Consider the following 17,711-nt stretch of genomic DNA (forward strand, 5'->3'; position numbering starts at 1 on the left):
ATTTATAGACGGGATTAAAATCATTGGTGAGTTGCATGGCAATAATAAGTATATCGGTGAATGAGTATTCTTTTTTTAAGTCAACGGGGGAGTGCCCCACCTGATTCATTATAGACCAGCACGCTAGCACGCTTCCATTATTGGTGAGTTGTATGGCAATAATAAGTATAAGCCCCCTGCTCTTTTGGCTAGCACGCTTGCTCCCACCCAACAAGACATTGTGCTCCACTAACTGTATCTTCCCCGGACCACAGGAAACGTCATCGTTGGCAATTGAGAGCGTCAATGTTCCCTGGGGGTAGAAGGAGCACTGACATAGCGTAGGTAAGCTGGCTGTCCATGACGCTATTGATCAGCACTGCATGGCCCATTGGATTCAGTAGGGAGGCGTGCCAGCCGCTGAGATGCCTGTCCGCTCTAGTGATCAGAGGGCTGAACACGGACAGACGTAGCTTCTCGTGGGACAGTGGCAGCCCCAGGTAGGTTTGGGGGAAGCTGCCAAGTTGGCACCCAAGAATACTTTGAAGCGCCGTGGTAGTCGAGCTGGAAGTGTTCATTGGCATCATGGTACTCTTGTTGAAATTGATGTGCAGCCCCGTGGCCTCGCAGAACAGATCAAGCACCTGCTTCAGCGCCACCAGCCCATCTTGATCTGCCTTGAGGAGGATGAGGGTGTCATCGGCATATTGGAGCACGGGGCACGGCTTCCCCGAGGTGGCAGGGTGTGAAATCCTCTGGTCGAGCTTGATCATCTGCTGAAGGACGTCAGTGACCAGAAGGAACAACAGGTAGGGGGATAGTGGATCCCCCTGCCGTAGGCCTCTTCCACAGGCGAACCACGGGCCAGGAACACCATTGACAAGGACAACAAGCTTCAAGGTTTGCAACATGCTCGTGATCCAGTTGCACCAGAGGGGCGGGAAGCCTCGCGCATCCATGATGGCGTTGAGACTGAGACAATCCACAGAGTCGAAGGCTTTGGCGAAATCAAGCTTCAGAACCACGGTGGGTAGCTTGCGGCAGTGGCAGCACTGGACGAGCTCCATCGCGTAGATGAAGTTCTCAGAGATCGAGTGCCCCTTGATGAATCCTGTCTGGTCTAGATCAATGAGGCGGGGGATCTAGTGTTGCAGCCGCGTCGTCAGCATCTTAGAGATGATCTTCAAGGAGCAATTTTGCAGGCAGATTGGGCGGTAGTCCCCCGGCGTTTTGTCAAGGAGACAGCGACCGCTTCGTACGATTCCACTAACCGATTCAATGTAGCAACGACAGCTGCTTTCGTCACGGATGTGCACCACGTCCATGCGTTTGCAGGAAAGGGAGCGCAAAAAAAAAGAGATATTTTTGTGAACCGTACAGGCGGATATTACAAGGGCTGGGCCTATTACAAGGCCCAAGGCCTGGTCACTCATGACACAAAGCACGTTCGGTGATATGAAGCTGTGTGGTCCAGCCAATTGCAATTTACAGCCTTTTTTCGAGCGAATTGGCAATTCTTGTACACATCCGAATCGAAATTTTTCCAAGTGAATTTCCAAGAAACAATCTTGGTCTTGGCAGAAGTTGATCTTAACTTGCCGATGGGCGATGGTCATCAATCACCGGCCTTCATCGATGACGGAGCTCAGGGACATGGCCTCCGCCCCCGGCTCCGAGCTCGACGTCCCCATGGCGTTGCTCTGCCACTCGATGACGTAACTGGGCTTAGTAACCGCCTCGGGCACCTCAATGTCCCCGACGAGCATCGACACCACCCTCGACATGGGCGGGCGCTGCCGAGGTGAGCTTTGGATGCAGAGGAGGCCAACGCGGATGGCACGGAGCACCTCTTCGCTGTTGAATTCTGTGAGCCTAGGGTCTGTGACGTCCAGAGGATGGTCGTCCTCGTAAAGTTGCCAGACCTGAAAGCATGATAAGTTGGGGGACAATTCAGATCCAACTGTTTTTTTTTTCCTGTCGCAATAGCAGAACAAAAAAACACACAATCATCATTTTCAAGATGGTTCCAAACATTGATCTTCTGCTGTGCAAGTACGCAACAATAGGATCCACAATAATACTACGGCCATGCTAAAATTTAACAAGAGATGCCAGCCTCTAATAACAAGTTCACATAATGACATGTTGACTAGCAGTTTCTGCAAAAAAAAAAGGCAACTTTTCGCAAGTTTTTGGTTAGACTGTTTAAGTCCAAGGTTCGATAAAACCCTTTGTCACCGGTCCGTGAAGGGACGTATCTCCCTCTGATCTATTTTTTCCTTAAAAATTCTATGAGAAAAATACTATCTGGAACAAAAGAAATTCATATAATGAAAAAGTTCCATCCATGGGAAAAAAAGAAAGAAAGTACAAGTATAATCATACCATCTAATATAGTTAATGTATTTTTCTAATATAAAGCATCATGTTCTCTACCCACTCGTAAAATTTAAATCTAAAACTCAACTTGTACATGAAAAAAAAATATTATGAGGGATAGGTCGGACCAACTAAAATAGTTTGGGATAGTAAATTAATCCAGAATTTTGTTCATAGGGTTAAACGGAAAAAGTGGATTGCTTAGGGTAGTATAATTTTTCCATTTTATGTTTCTATAGTCTAAATAATTGTTAAGTGCAGGGAAAGGATTAGCTTTATTGATCTGTGGAACTAACACAATGGCAACGACTGAGCTAGATTCGCCCTCTGCAGAGGCTCTGAATCTTAACAACTCAATCCTTGCTTGCCTATCAATAAAGAACCAGCCGGCTTATATATTGCTTGGTGCTAACAAACCAAATCCTAATTAACAGCTATTGCTAACCTCCTGCCATCTTATCCAACAAATCAGGCGCCTAACATGCCGGAGCTGTTGCTGGCGCCGGCTTGCTGCGCCGCCTGTAGGTTCAGCCCACAAAAGCGTCCACAACAATAATACCTTATATTTTGATAAAAAATAGGTATGTCTCATCAACAAATGATTTTAGAATGATATAAATTGTGTAGTATTGTAGGTGCGGGTACTATTCAAACTTTAGCAGACTAAAATTGTGGTTGTGTTTTTTTTTCTGCAGGTAAAAAATCGTGGTTGTGTTTGATTAAAAAATCTCATGAATGCATGTGTGCTTTGATACTTTAAATCACTCATGAATCTAGTGTGGATTTTCCGACCCCAATAGCAAAGGAAAAAGAGTGGAACATTGCATGACCTGGATCTCAATTGTACAGTGACCTTACCCATTCTAAAAGATATGCTTTGTCTTCACCAAGCCTACCATCATAGTTTGGCCTTCCAGCTATAGTCTCCAATATGACCACACCAAAAGCAAACACATCAACTTTCTCACTCATATGACCTCTCATGGCGTACTCAGGTGCAAGATATCCACTTGACGAAAACAGCAAAAAGATCACCATTAGCTCACAAAGTTAACGAAACTAATATAGTGTGTCAAGATGCGTAAGGGGGAGAAGGTTGGAGATGTGCTTACAATGTACCAGCAACTTTTGTGCTGATATGCGTGTTCTTGTCATCATAAAGTTTGGCGAGACCAAAATCAGATATCTTAGAATTAAGATTGGCATCAAGTAAGACATTACTAGCCTTTATATCCCTATGCACAACACGGATGCTAGACTCTTCATGGAGGTAAGCCAGGCCTCTTGCAATGCCCAAACATATCTCAAAGCGTGTTGGCCAGTCCAGGTTCAATCTCCCATTTCCTACCAATGAAGAATAATTTTCAGATTTATGTAAGAAACCTGAACTCTTTGCACTTGCATCGAATTGAATGAAACATTACCGAACAATGCTTTATCAAGGCTTCCGTTGTCTAGATACTCGTAAACCAACAATGGGTTATTGCCTTCAAGGCAGCAACCATACAACTTCACGAGATTACGGTGTTGCACTTGAGAAATAGTTTCTATTTCTGTTATGAATTGCTTCTTCCCCTGACGGGATGTTTCAGATAGTAGTTTTACTGCCACTACACTTCCATCGGATAATTTACCCTGCCAGAAGGTATCATTTTTAAAAATGCATGTTTTAAGTATCAGCGTTACCATATGTATACTGTAATGAAGAAAATGAAGAAGACAACCACAACAAAAAGAAAAAGAAATCAGTAGGGAGCATATGTATATATTTTTTTGAAATAAATATGTATAGATTTGTATTAGTAAAAAGAACGGGAGAAGCATGTGCAGTGAGAAAAAGAATTCACATTGCCCAAAAGTAGAGATAAAATAAAAGAGGTCTAGCCAATTTGCATAAAGAAACAGATCAGTGTCAAAAAATTCACAGAAAGTAAAATTTAACAGAAAATTGTCATCCATGTGTACTACATATGAACTAACCTTATAAACTGACCCATACCCTCCTTCGCCGAGAAAGTTACTGGAATTAAAATTTTCACTAGCGGTCTTTAGTTCACCATAACTGTAAGTGAATAAATTAGGTCTTCCAACAGTATTGTACAGGTCTGCAAGGATGACAAGCAATAAATTCATGAACACAACCAATGTTTGTTTAAAGAATACATTGTGAGCATAGTGTATCATGTACCTTGTTGCTCCAAAGACAGTTTTCTACTTTTCTGCCTCCGGACATACAGTCCAGTGAGCACTATTAGTCCTACAACTACTGCACCAACCGCAGCTCCAACAATTGCACCTGTTTTATTCTTACTTCTCTTCCGAGCAGCATTAGGTGCTGTAATCGTGAAGTATGTCAGATTCAAAAAAAGCTCACTTGTTGGAATAAGACAGTGATCTTACAAAGAATCAGCATATTTTGACTCTGAAGTTTATGTTATGTTCTCCTTTACTCATTTTTATTTTGGAATTCAGATGAGAATATTTGCACAATTTAGAATAGATATGCACGATTAGTATATATTTATGCATAGGTTTAATTGTCAGCATGTTTAATTGTCAGCATTTCTCATGGTCGAAACTATATGCACAAGTCGACCAAAGAAGGCTGTGGTCAACAGCCCGTAATTCAACACCCGATCCGTTGAAGATGGACCGTAAAAGATGTCAATGGGAAGGCTGCTGCTGTCACTACTGACGTTGGTGATCTCCGTTTCCTGCAAGTTCATTTCGTTTACTTCTGTCACTACTGACGTCACCCGATCCGTTTCCTTCTACTACATCTCACCTGCACCAAGCAGGCATATGGATCTTCGCTAAAGCCTAACACAGCTTCTCCAAGTTCATTTCAAGTCTATCTATTCACTATTAGATTTAGGTGATCACACTCATGCGAGTTTAGTTGGTCCCGTTGCAATGCATACGGACCGGGTATCCCCCTGGAATTCTAAAAAAAAAACTCATGCGAGTTTAGACCTAACAAGATGGTGTTAGAATCATGTGATTTGAAGCAAATGGGAGAGAGAGTACCTGGAGTTACACTCAAAGCTGAGATTAAAGGCCCGTAGTGGCCTTGAGTAGGGATGCAACAAGTGCCCTTGCCAGCCCAGAACAGATGAATTTCAAGGAAGTTTCTAGTGACAGGAATAATATATTGCTTCTGGACAGCAGCGTAAGATCCTCTTGCTTCCTTTCTTATGTCAAAGTTCTGCTCCTTCCGCTCACCCTTTACCAAAATAAAAAACTCGTGACCAGCTCAAGCTAAAATGTAAAAACCAAGGGTAGGTTATTAGTACGACTGGAACTAACCTACCTGTATATAGATATCAAAAACTCTTTTACCTAAACTTTGCCAAGTCCGTGAGTCCTCAAAGCTAATCTCTGCAAATTGAAGCGTTACTACATAGTTTCCGTTCTCAAGTCCAATGCCAAAGTATCTTAAAGACGAAGGCGACATCCTTGCTCTCTGGAACAGTTCTGAATCTGGGGTATTCCGAAACAGGCGTGTTGAGGTGTATACTGTGTAACTTGCATTTGAGCTTTGTATTATGTAATCTCTTTCAAATGCCTCCATGAACCTCCCAACATTGCTAACACCCCATGTTGGTGCTCCTGTAACATAATAGGATGCAGGTCCAAGATTGGCATCATCAGGCAGATACACGGAACCATCTGATCCTGACATTGAACTACTGCTCCCGCAGTCCACAGCAAAGGAGGTAGCTGCAAGCATGTTGAATTATTTAATACTGATGTTAATTTAGCTAAGTAGACGCACGTTGCAGAAGCTAGAAGCTCACTTTGTGGAGAGCCAAGAAAGCAGGGTGTGTCTCGCTGAAGGCACTCCAGCCCCGAAGGTAATAAGACACTGCAGATGTCAAACATTGACATTTTGAATTCAAAATACGAGCTTAGAGAACAATAATTGTACATGAAGACTTTGAGGAGCTATTCGAATGTAAACTGACCTGTTATTGGAGTTGCTGACCACGAAATTGTTTGCCACCAAATTCCTATGTACAATGAAACATGGAAAAAAGGCACCGTTCATACTTCAGAGCATAGAGGGTTTGTTTTATAAGACAAATAAAAGCAGGGACAAATAACTGATTCATTTTTTCAGCGAAACTGTAATGAAAAGTAATTCTCCTTCATTAAAGATTCTGAATTATATGTGGCTTAGATTCTGAATCATAGATGACGTCAAATGCAAAAAGAAAAAGAAACAAAGAAAAAAGAAATATGATCTAGGTGCAGCAAAAGCAGCTTTTTAGATGTAGTTGATATTAAAAAATGCTAGTTTAATACATGTGTACGATATTGGATTTTCGGTCAGTCAATCAAGCTTGCAAAACTCAGCACTTACAATGTCAAATTCGGACTAACCCAGGAGGGAAAGTTTCCTGATAGCTGGTTGTAGGAAAAGTCTCTACACAAAAGAAAGCATGTAAATGTTATAGATAAACGCCTTCCTGGTTTTACTTCACAAATGAAAGTGGACAAACATACAAGTTTTTAAGAGAAGTTCCTATAGAACTTGGAAGGCTTCCTGAAAGACTATTATTCCCGAGAAACCTGGGCAGACCAAATTTGCGCATTAGCAAGATTGATGATCATTGTCATCAGAACCTAGAAATAAGTATCAGAAGGCAAGATAAACCATACAAGAAGCTGAGTATATTCAGATTCAGCAGAGCTTGTGGTACTTGGCCAGTGATATTGTTAAAACTCAAATCCCTGTAACAGTAGAACAAATGAGACTAGGAGAGAAAGGGGTCATCAAACAATGCATAATCCACAGCAGTTCATTAAAGCATCTAGCAAAACATGCAGTTGACTGGAGTTTAGGAAGAAACAAAATGTCTTACAGTAGGCTTAATTTTGCAAACTGTGAAAAGTTTACTGATGCCAGGTTATCAGATATCCTGCAGTTCCTCAAAACTCTGCAATGAAACATGTCAAGAGTTTTCGGATTTAACAATTGGTTACACTACAGAAAATATTAAGATGTAGTTTGAGTCATCAAATGAATGGCAAGTTATGCATACAAGGTGTTTAAAGATGTCATGTTACTGATGAATGCCAGTGAAGAACTTCCATTTACTATGTCACCTATTCGTCTGCACCACAGAAATAGATAATCAATTCTTCTGTTCTGCAACCTTAATATTTGACAATGATACTTATCTACTCCCGCCATCAGTAGTCACTTACAAGCTTGTCAGTTGGACAAGATTAGAAAGAGTGGTTGGAAGTGGACCTTGAAATGAATTGCCTTGAAACCGTCTGCAAAATTATAGTTGTTGTTACTAGTGAAGAAAGAAGGAAGATCCTGCTGGTACAAGGGTCACTTTCTTGGTAAAAAAAGTAAATAGATTTATGCAGATAGAAATATGATCTGTTCCATAAAAAAGATAATTATTAGAAAAATCAATTCAATATTTTTAACACTAGTATTTTTTTAATGGAACAGGAGGGGTTAGGACCCCTACTGGTTATATATTCAGGAAAAAGGAGTCTTTTACAGAGGAAAAAGGAGAAAAAGGAAAATTACAACAGATTGTCAAGCCATTCTGTGATTCTAGGGAAAGACTTCTTTTTTTGCTCGATGGATAACCATAGAAAATTCATACTTGAAAATGTTTCTGCAACTCTCAACTGAAACTTGTTGTTGCCTGGAGATTGCATTGTTCCTTGTTGTCCAGAATATGTGGAACAGCACCGCATCATCATGAATAGTGAAAAATGTAATATTTACTAAAATGATGAAACCACCTCACATCTGACCTTAAGTGGATTATTTTAATAGGTCACTGAATGGAGATTTAGCAGAGTAAAAACTACAAACTACACTTAGCTAATACCATCTCATTTATGAGCACAATGAGCCAGGGTTCAAAATGAATTTCATACTTGAGAACTGTTGCAAACTGTACACAATGTCTTTAAAGAAATTATCAACACCATCTGAAAAGTATAAGTTGTAAATCTTACAGATCTGATAAATTACTGAGGCTCCCAATGTAATCTGGTATTTGCCCAGTAAAATCATTATCTGATGCCCACCTAATCACAAATAAGAATAACGCATAAGGTTAAATGAATAATACTGTTGACAAAACGTCTTTTATAGGCATACAATGTTTTCAGGCTTGTAAGCTTAGAAAATGATGGTGGTAGTGGACCACTTAAGCCAGAGCTGTCAATATATCTGCAAAACAGAAATAAAAGAATAAGAATGTTAACATGGTTTGGTAGAAGAAAAGGTAAGGACCACAGGGTGCCCAAAATTAATCAAAATACGCACAGTTGCTCAAGTTTAACCATGTTACCCAGTTCGGGAGGAAGGGATCCATTTAAGTTGTTTATGCTTATGCCCCTGAAATCCCAAAAAAAATGTCAGGTTAGTAGCAAAAGATTTGTGACAGGAAACTTTCTTATCTTTCGAAGGATGAATACTTTTCCCGACAGAGGTCAACTAGTAGAAGGAATGAAGGTGTGTTTTTTCTATAAGCATGATGTCGATAGCATGTATTCTCAACTTAAACTGTTCTTTATTTGTTGATTCTTACACATTTAAATAAATTCATAGGTACGTGTACAAAGCCAAGTCGAGATTTATAAAACTTTGTAGTTTGGACATTAGCAAAGATTTCTACTGAAATAGGACCATGAAACAGAGAAGGTAAATTTCTTACAGCGCTATGAGATTCACAAGCTTCCCAAGCTCCTTTGGAACAGATCCAGATAATGCATTCATTGCAAGACTCCTTGTATGTTCAAGGGAGATAGTTTAAGTTTCAATGTTACCCAAAACATGCGATGTAGTAATGTTAGGTTCTAAATCTCACAAGTATTGCAAAGCAGTCAGTTCCCCAAGGAACGATGGTATAGGCCCTGTTAAGTAATTTTGCATTAAGTTCCTAAAAAACGTCAGATCAGATCAGATGTAAACGAAAAAGGATGGCTCTCAGTAGGTATTATATTTAAAGAAATTTTGAGCTTGATGTGGGAGGCTACTACAAAGCAATCCGCTGCTATGATAATATGATATGCCGTGGAACTGCGGGAAATGACAAAGTCCACCAATAAATTGCGACTAAACAATCTTAATATACACTTGGGATACTTTGGCTCACTGACGATTTCAAGAAAGTTGAGAATTCATACAAACTGGTCAAGTGCGTGAGGTTCCTCAGCTCTTCTGGTATAGGACCTGCCAGATTCAATGCGTACATTTTCCTGCAGCAATAACAGTGAAGCACCCATCAGCTCGCACCATCTCAATTTAGCCTTCATGGATGTTCGTCGTCAGACAAACACCACCAGGTTATGGAGCGCCGTCAAATAACCGCACAAGCAATAGTTGCAGAGATAAGGACGATGCACTAGCCTGCCACACTCTGAGTGCACGAACTGCCACCTCAGGTGGGCAAATTAGAGCTGATGGTGGGCGTACGGATAGGAAGCGTGAGACACTTACAGCCTGGTGATGTGGCAGACGGTGTTGTTCTGGTACGTGCAGTCGCATTTGATTCCCGGGTTCATTTTTGGGTCATTGTCGACGTCGGTGTCGTCCGTGGCCGCGCCGGCGCAAGGGTCGACGCCGCTGAACCAAGATGGCCACAGTCTGCTCCCGAGTTTGTCAAACACCCCCTTCAGCGCATCCGCTGCGAATGAGACACAAACACGAAAACGCGATCAAACATCCTGCCCCTCGGCAGTCCGAGAAAATTTTGCAATATGCTCCTATGGTTTAAGATATTTAGACCCTGACTATAACTTTTTGCAGGCCGAGAGCTTGCATTGTGTGGCCGAGGGGGATTGATTTGTTTAGTATTCATGTGCTCTAATGGTCGAGAGTATTTTGGTGTTACATAGCTGATCTCCGAGAGTGAACATGATTTCCAGAGAAGCAATCACCGACTAACCTTTACCGACCACAGAGAATATATAAAATAACAGATCACCGCCAGGCACTCAACGCGTACTCTAGGCAAAAGTGGTGAATCTAGTAGTGTACAGTGATAGCTAGTCTTAAGCTTGTAAAACATAAAAAGCATTATAAGTACCCTAAAAGCTTGGTGACATAGTAACTTATTTCTTTTTTAATAAAAAAATATATATCTAGTAGGAATCTTAGCCCCCACCTGTTCCTAAAAAAGTACCAAGACTCTAGCAGTCCTACCTCGGGGCTTTCTTATTTTACAACAAAAAAAAAGGCAATGGGGGTACTAATACTATGCAGCAAGAGGTGAGAACAAGATGACATGAAGATGCACAAAAATATTTGTGCTCGAGATGAAATCTGTCCTGCCCTGCAATGGACGATTCCACTCTTTCACAACCAAAATTTATGCTCGAACAAGATGCTTTTACCTTTACTATCGGTTTCATGACTACACGCACGCCGGCCTACATGTTGCCAGCACAGCACATGCGCCAACCTGTTTTGTTACGCCATCTCAGCCCAGCCAGGTCTGTGTCAGGCAAGCAGCACGAACATGTTTCTATGTTTAGTATCGATTCCCTTTGTTTCAAAATATAGTTCAATTTAGATTTATCCTCAATCAAATTTCTATAAATTTGATAGGCATCAGCATCTACAACATCAAATTAGTTTCAGTGAATCCACCATGAAATATCTATTTCATGATAGTGTATTTTATTTGGTATTTTTTGACGAAGTCAGCAGGAAAGCCTCAACCTATTTTTTTAATTTTTTATTCTAGATCTGTTTAATTCGCTTCCAAGGGGAGTCGAACTCGAACTCAGGTCTGCTGGATACTGTTCAGGTGCTCTAACCACTAGGCTAGATGCACTTTCACTATTTTATTTGGTATTGTAGATGTTATTATATTTTTTTATAAACTTAATCAAAATTAGAGGAAGTTTGATTTAGTGAACTGAGCGTAGCTCAGCTGGTAAGGTCCCTTGTGGTGGAACCTGCTCAGTGGTAGGTGATGCGCCCATTGATAGCGAGACGTCAGCGGTGACTTCATCAATCTCGAGGATTTACCAGTTCATTTTTCGGAGGTGCTCATAGGGGTAAGGTTGCGTGCGTGTATTCGTAGGGGCGAGTGTGCGTACATGTATATGAGCGTCTACGTCTGTACTTATGATTCGCACTTATGATTCGCAGTAAAAAAGAGAAAGTTTGATTTAGAAAAAACTAATGAACTATATTTTAGAATGGACTAAGTAATCAATTAGGTGCTGATTTATTTTTTTAAGACGTACATATGAGAAAGTTACCTATCAAATTATTCTTACTATATTTGGTCATTTAAAGACGACTCGTCATGCTAGATGACCGGAAGGAGTAGTAAAGAATTAGTCTTAGACGACTCCACCGGAGACAGGCAATGAAAACGACAACTAGCAAGTAACTACCACGACAAGCAGCCATAAGGTGGTTGAAACTGCACAACAAGTCAACAACTAGCTCTCTAAGGAAGGTTGATTTTTAGGGCAGTTCCAAATCATAGTTTCTATGGGTAGTTTTTATGTTCACATATCATCAAGATGCCACTTGTAGATCTAATCTCCCCAACCTATAATTTCTATGGGTAGTTTCTACGTATGATTTCACGCAAGCAGCACAAACAAAGCTCGGTCAGCTGTGGCAAGCAACCGCGTAGCCTTCATGCTGCCACAGTCCGAGCCATTGAAATTAAAATAAATTCATTCGCAGCTGCTATAAGATCGATCAACCTGGAAAGAGCCGCCAAGAGACGATGCAGGCCAAAATGCAGGAGCGAGATGAGCGCTGGTTCGATCAGTGCCTGGACAAAGTGCCAAAGTGGCGCTAGAAGCAACGGACGGAGAACTAGCGCCTGGAGAAAGCAACAGCAGCAGCACCAACAACTCGTCTGGAACTTGAAGAGGGCTTCCTCGATTTCTTTTGATGTACGCCTTTCTTCTCCAATCGATCCTTAGAAGCGGCGCGTGGGGAATTGCTGGCGGAGGCTTGGTGCGCGGCCGCGCACGGGGGTGGCCAGCGGCGTCAGGCGGACACAAGCGCCGGAAATTGGCACGCGCGAGCGAGGGAGGGGATGGCCCGCGGCGCGCGCGTGAGGGAGGGTCGCGACGCGGCAGTAGCAGGCGCGCACGGAGCCTGGGGGTGGGTCGCGGCGCACAGCGGATCGGGAAGATGCGCAAGAAAACGAGGAAGAAAACCGTAACGCTGGCCCAACGCGATTTCGGCGGTATCTACGCACTTGATTCGCGAGCTGACTCGGTTTCTAACATGAGAAAAACAACGATATCTCGCTCTTTCTTCGTTAAACCACCTGCCACGTCATTAGCCCCCTTTGTCACGGCTCCTTGAGGAGCTTCTCCACCGGCTTCTCAAGGAGCCGTGTCAAACACTTTCTTCAAAACAGCTTCTCCGGCGAAGCTGCCTAAAAATCTGTTGAGAGGAGCAAAACGAGCAGGCGGAGCTAGGAAAATGAGCTCCCCGCGGCTCCCTCATCCATCCTGCACCATTCGGTACCATAATACCCCTGGAGTTTGCCGAATTTACACCCATTTTACCACTGTCTTCTTTTCTCTCTCTCCCCTATCGCCCATTCGTGGAGGAACGACGGGCGGCGACTAGCAGCGGGAGGTTCAAGCACCAGGAGGTGTGGCAGAGGTGGCCGGCAGTGGTACGCGGAAGCGGTGGCGGTGGCGGCTGGCAGCTGTAGGCAGCGCGGGCCAGGGAGAAAGAGAGGAGGAAAATAGAAAGGCAGCTGGCAGCACGCGTGGTGGCCAGAGAAGGAGGCTAGGGGGGTGGCCGGAGAAGGAAGCCATGGGAGCGCGGCACGCCGGAGAAGGTGATGACAGGCTGATCTGGTGCAGGGAGGTGCAGGGTCGCGATGCGGTAGTAGTAGGCATGCACGGAGCCTGGGGGTGGGTCGCGGCGCACAGCGCATCGGGAAGATGGGCAAGAAAACGAGGAAGGAAACCATAACACTGGCCCAACGCGATACCGGCGGTATCTATGCACTTTGGTGCGCGAGCCGACTCAGTTTCTCACCTGAGAAAAGCGATTTCTTACTCTTTCTTCTTCCCTGTTTGGTTCCTTTAGTGCATAGACTGGACTAAACTTTAGTCCCACCCCTGTTTGGTTCCATGGACTAAGGGAGTGTTTGGCTCCCAGGGGTCAAACTTTAGCCCCTGTCACATCGGATGTTTGGATACTAATTAGGAGTATTAAACATAGGCTAATTACAAAACTAATTGCACAGATGGAGGCTAATTCGCGAGACAAATCTATTAACCTTAAGTCCATGATTTGATAATGTGGTGCTACAGTAACCATTTGCTAATGATGAGTTAATTAGGCTTAATAGATTCATCTCGCGAATTAGCCCAGGGCTTCTCTAATTAGTTTTATAATTAACTCATGTTTAGTCCTCCTAATTAGCATCCGAATATTTGATGTGACAAAGGCTAAAGTTTAGCCCCTAGTATCCAAACAGCACCTAAAATGGACTAAAGTTCAAAAATACTGTTAAACAAAGACCCTTTTACTCTTCTTCCCTACCCTCTTGGTATCCCTGCGTCTACTCCTCCTCACACGGGAACTCCAACTACCGCTGGTTGAAGCTTCTCCATCTCCAGCGCCAGTGGAGCACCGCTCGAGCATGCCCAACCTACCCCGCCACATGCGAACTCCCGCGCGGTGCAGGCAAGATCCTTTGTGTGCCGGCGAGCAGTGGAGCGAGCAGAGGATTGGCCCGAATGGGGGAGCCTCGAATCAGCGACAAGATGGAGGCTCATCGATTCGGCCACAAGGTGAGCTCAAGGGGGCGTCGCGTTGATTTGGACGCTGGGGAGGCTCGATGGGGTGGCAATGTGTCGATTTGACCGTCGGAGGACCCCGAGGGGGTGGCGGCAGTCCTTCTCATCGCCTCTCCCCCATGGCGGGCTAGCACCATCGTACATTGAAGCTCCGCCAGCCTAGCTGCAGGGCAAGCGAGCTTCGATAGTGCGGCCACGGTACGGTCGAGCGCCACCGCGTAGGTGAGGGCAGCAGTGGGCCGGCGGCGAGGGGAGGGGAGCAGCGGTGGGTAGGCACGAGCGGAGGAGCAGCGGCCGGACGTGGGGAGAGCGGCGGCGTGGGGAGGTGAGCAGGAGGGAGGCGGGTGGTGATGGCAGCGGGCGGCGACGACAACGAGTGGGAGGGAGGCCAGGTGGGAGGGAGGCGGCGGGCGGGAGGGAGCCGGGTGGGAAGGAGGGCAGTAAATGAGGGGTAGGGGTGTCCCAACACCCTTTAGTCCAGTTTTGTGGATTAGAGGACTAAAGCCTTTTGTTCAAACTTTAGTCCACTGTTTGGGTGTTTAGGGACTAAAAGTGCACCAAAACTTTAGTCTATGAGAACCAAACACCCCCTGAATCACCTCCCACATCATTAGATTGCTGAGATGGTAACACCCCCTGAATCACCTTCCACATCATTAGATTGCTAAGATGGTACTGTATTGAATGATATAGAAATTGGGTGACTTGAAGGTTGGGAATGCCCTTAATATTTTCTCACTTGGATCCCAATTTCATCTCGTGGGCTTGCTCTGTTAAGTTTCCTCTCGTGCGGTTGAAACAGCTTTGGTTGTGGCTTCTCTGATGGAGCGGTTTTTTTAGCTCTAGTTTGCTTGATTGGAAAAACGTTTGGCAAAACAGCTTCTCTTGATTGTTTTAAATGGATAAAAATGTGAAATGTCCATACTACACTTACCTTTTTTTTCTTTTCTATTTCTTTTCTTTTTTTTCATTTTCCTTCCTCTTTTATTGCTTTTTCCTCCACGGTTCCAACCGTTTCTCTCTGCCTACCTTATCCTTTCACTCCATCCCAGCGCCAATGCCCGCGCATGCTGATGCGCCTCCATCCTCAGGCCCTACCGCGCCTAGGGGCAAACTGGAGACTTCGGCCTTGCGGATGGGACGAAGCTGCGGGGAGCCAATTTTTTTTGGCTTCTCCTCCACCCTTAGCTCCTCTCAGCGCGAATTGGGGGCTCCATCGGTGGAGCCGTTTCGTTCTTCCCCGTTTGGCAGCTAGGGCTGCTCAAGAAGCCCTGTCCAAGAGGACCTTATTCGTAGGCAAAACATGAACGAAGTCAAAAGGCCAAAAATCATAACATCATACCATTAAACGCACCCCTGTTGCCCTTCTACCCCAAACATTTGGAACGAGATAGTTTCTTGGACGAATCGGGCAGATGATTCTCTAGAACAGATCAGGGATGACTTGCCTTGCCTTGCCGGGCAGATGATTCTTGGAAGAAAATTACCGTGCCTTGCCAGGCTCGTGCCGGACCCTACTGGACCGCTCGTTTGGACATCTATAGCCAAGTGTGAATTTTATGGTGGGCAAGCAAAAGGCCAAACACGATATCGATGGATTGATGCAAGCTGATTTGAAACCCCCTCGCTAATTTGAAAGAAATAAGACATGCACGCTTACCTTCAACCGGATCGGTCCTTGTCCTCGCTTGCTGAGCTTGCGCAGATGCAGCTAGAAGAAGCAGCAGCAGCAGCAACGTCGGGAGCGCAGCAGAGCCATGGCGGCACGAACTGCTGGGTCCAGGCCTCCTCATCTCCTTCCCCTCTCTCTGGCCTCGAGGTCGGGGTTGGCTACCCCTTCCGAGGCCGAGCGGGATATATGGTGACCTGATGGAGACTCTTATGGCGATTAGCTTGTCTCAGGGCCCCGCCGCCGCGGCAGACACGTACAGCTCCCTCGACGCTGCGCCACCATGCAAGGACGGCGCAATTAGGGAATTTTCTATGGTCAAGTGGCGCCACTGCTATGTCGAACGCGACGGGCCAACAACTACCTCCAGGCTCCCACATGGAAGCAGAGCCGAAGGCGATCGACGACGACGGCTGACCGTGTTGTTCTGTGCGAGGAGACTTGCAGCTTGGTGACGTGGCAGACGGTCGCCGCTGATGTTCCATGCCGACGCCGCCGTTTAGCACTTTCATTAAATATTTTACATATATTCAATAATGTGGTGAAATTGTGTTTTCTATGAAGGCTTGTGAACTTGATATTACAAATATTATATAATTCCATCATATGCGTTACACTAAAGAACCAGAAGCACAGGAATCAATGGGTGATATTGCTCCACCTCGAGTGCAGAGTGGGAGTGAACTTACATGTTCCAAAATATAAACAATATAAACTCTTGTTACGCTGCTGGAGAGGAGGCATCGCTGGAGTCGCACTTCGCCTTGTTGGACACGCATCACCCCTCTACTCTGTATGGGTCTCTTTTGCGCAACTCCTGCTGGCTCCAGCTCCATTACTGTAGCACACTATAGTTTATTGTAGTGCGTGCCGGATCTGGAGTTGGGGGAGCAATTTTTTCTAGATTCACCGGCTCCTCCTCCATAACTGTAGTGCAATGTAGCTAATCGTAGCGCATATCAGATATGGATTTTGGCTCCTCCTCCATAACTGTAGTGCAATGTAGCTAATCGTAGCGCATATCAGATATGGATTTTGACTCTTCACTGCAGTACAACATAATAGTGATACAAGTAGCGTGACACAGGAGACAAGAGCTGTGAGGGAGCGGTGCCAAAGGGGTCATACGGGTGTCTTCCTCTATTTTCTTTGCGACGGGAAGAGGTAAACATACGGGTGGGGCATCAAGCTAAGTGCACGAGATTGTGCTCAGAGAAAATCTTGCTGCTTCTTTTTTTAATCATAGATCGGGTTGGCATCGTCCTGTCGTTCTGTCATAAATCATATATATAGATCCGGATAGACCAAACCCTCCAACATCATCATTTGGTCCTGGGCTCAAAAAATCAAACCAAAACTTGACCCGAAAAAGAAAATCGATCTAAGACGGGCGAAGCAACAATCGATCAGAGCACATAACCTAACACAAAATACGTGCAAAAGCTGAATATATATCCTCAGAACGTTTGTGACGTGCATTTACAGAAAACTGTCCGTCAACTTGCAAATCACCGGCCTTCTTCTCGGAGCTGTTAGAGGTTTAGGCATTTTACGGCATATTTTAATTCCGAATATTTTTAAGTAAATTATGGTCATTGTGAGTGATACAGACCGTGTGCAAGTGTTTTGTTTAAAACACGTTTGAACGTAAACAGAACCAAAAGAAAGAACCAGATAAGGTTCAATATGTACCCAGGGGCGGGATCATTGCTGAAGGCAATGGGTGCGCCGTTCCTAGAACTGGATGCATCAGACATTGTGTCTAAAATGTCGGTTCGAGCTGTTCGATGTAGTTGATCAAAGTTGATGCAGTGTTGAGTTGGTGCAGAGCAGTCCCTTGAACGGCCTCCAGGATGTAGCATGACGCGCAGAAGATGCGCTTCCCCAAAACTTGATTGCC

The 17,711-nt window shown here is 44.4% G+C and overlaps 1 protein-coding gene across 10 annotated transcripts; it reads right to left on the reverse strand.

Annotated features, from left to right (window-relative positions):
* Positions 1-1,320: 1,320 nt before the first annotated feature.
* LOC101786919 (probable LRR receptor-like serine/threonine-protein kinase At1g56140) lies at positions 1,321-16,066 on the reverse strand. Of its 10 annotated transcripts, none has more exons than XM_022828318.1 (26): positions 15,803-16,066; positions 15,591-15,680; positions 9,839-10,025; positions 9,526-9,597; positions 9,207-9,252; positions 9,054-9,125; positions 8,688-8,734; positions 8,495-8,566; positions 8,350-8,421; positions 7,570-7,641; positions 7,404-7,475; positions 7,224-7,298; positions 7,021-7,092; positions 6,865-6,930; positions 6,722-6,784; positions 6,324-6,368; positions 6,156-6,223; positions 5,669-6,078; positions 5,386-5,581; positions 4,547-4,693; positions 4,339-4,463; positions 3,783-3,993; positions 3,471-3,702; positions 3,217-3,367; positions 2,804-2,917; positions 1,321-1,901 (listed from the first exon to the last, which is right to left on the reverse strand). In XM_022828318.1, the coding sequence occupies exons 1-26, from the start codon at positions 15,933-15,935 to the stop codon at positions 1,599-1,601; spliced, it is 3,213 nt and encodes a 1,070-aa protein (XP_022684053.1). In that variant the 5' UTR covers positions 15,936-16,066; the 3' UTR covers positions 1,321-1,598. The 10 variants fall into 10 exon arrangements, with proteins under 10 accessions (XP_022684053.1, XP_022684052.1, XP_022684054.1 ...); XM_022828317.1 differs by having other exon boundaries at positions 8,663-8,734; positions 9,207-9,278; positions 15,803-16,065; XM_022828319.1 differs by lacking the exon at positions 9,207-9,252 and having other exon boundaries at positions 8,663-8,734; positions 15,803-16,064.
* Positions 16,067-17,711: the final 1,645 nt, after the last annotated feature.

The sequence above is a fragment of the Setaria italica genome, chromosome VII (assembly GCF_000263155.2).
Source record: "Setaria italica strain Yugu1 chromosome VII, Setaria_italica_v2.0, whole genome shotgun sequence".
NCBI lineage: Eukaryota > Viridiplantae > Streptophyta > Magnoliopsida > Poales > Poaceae > Setaria > Setaria italica.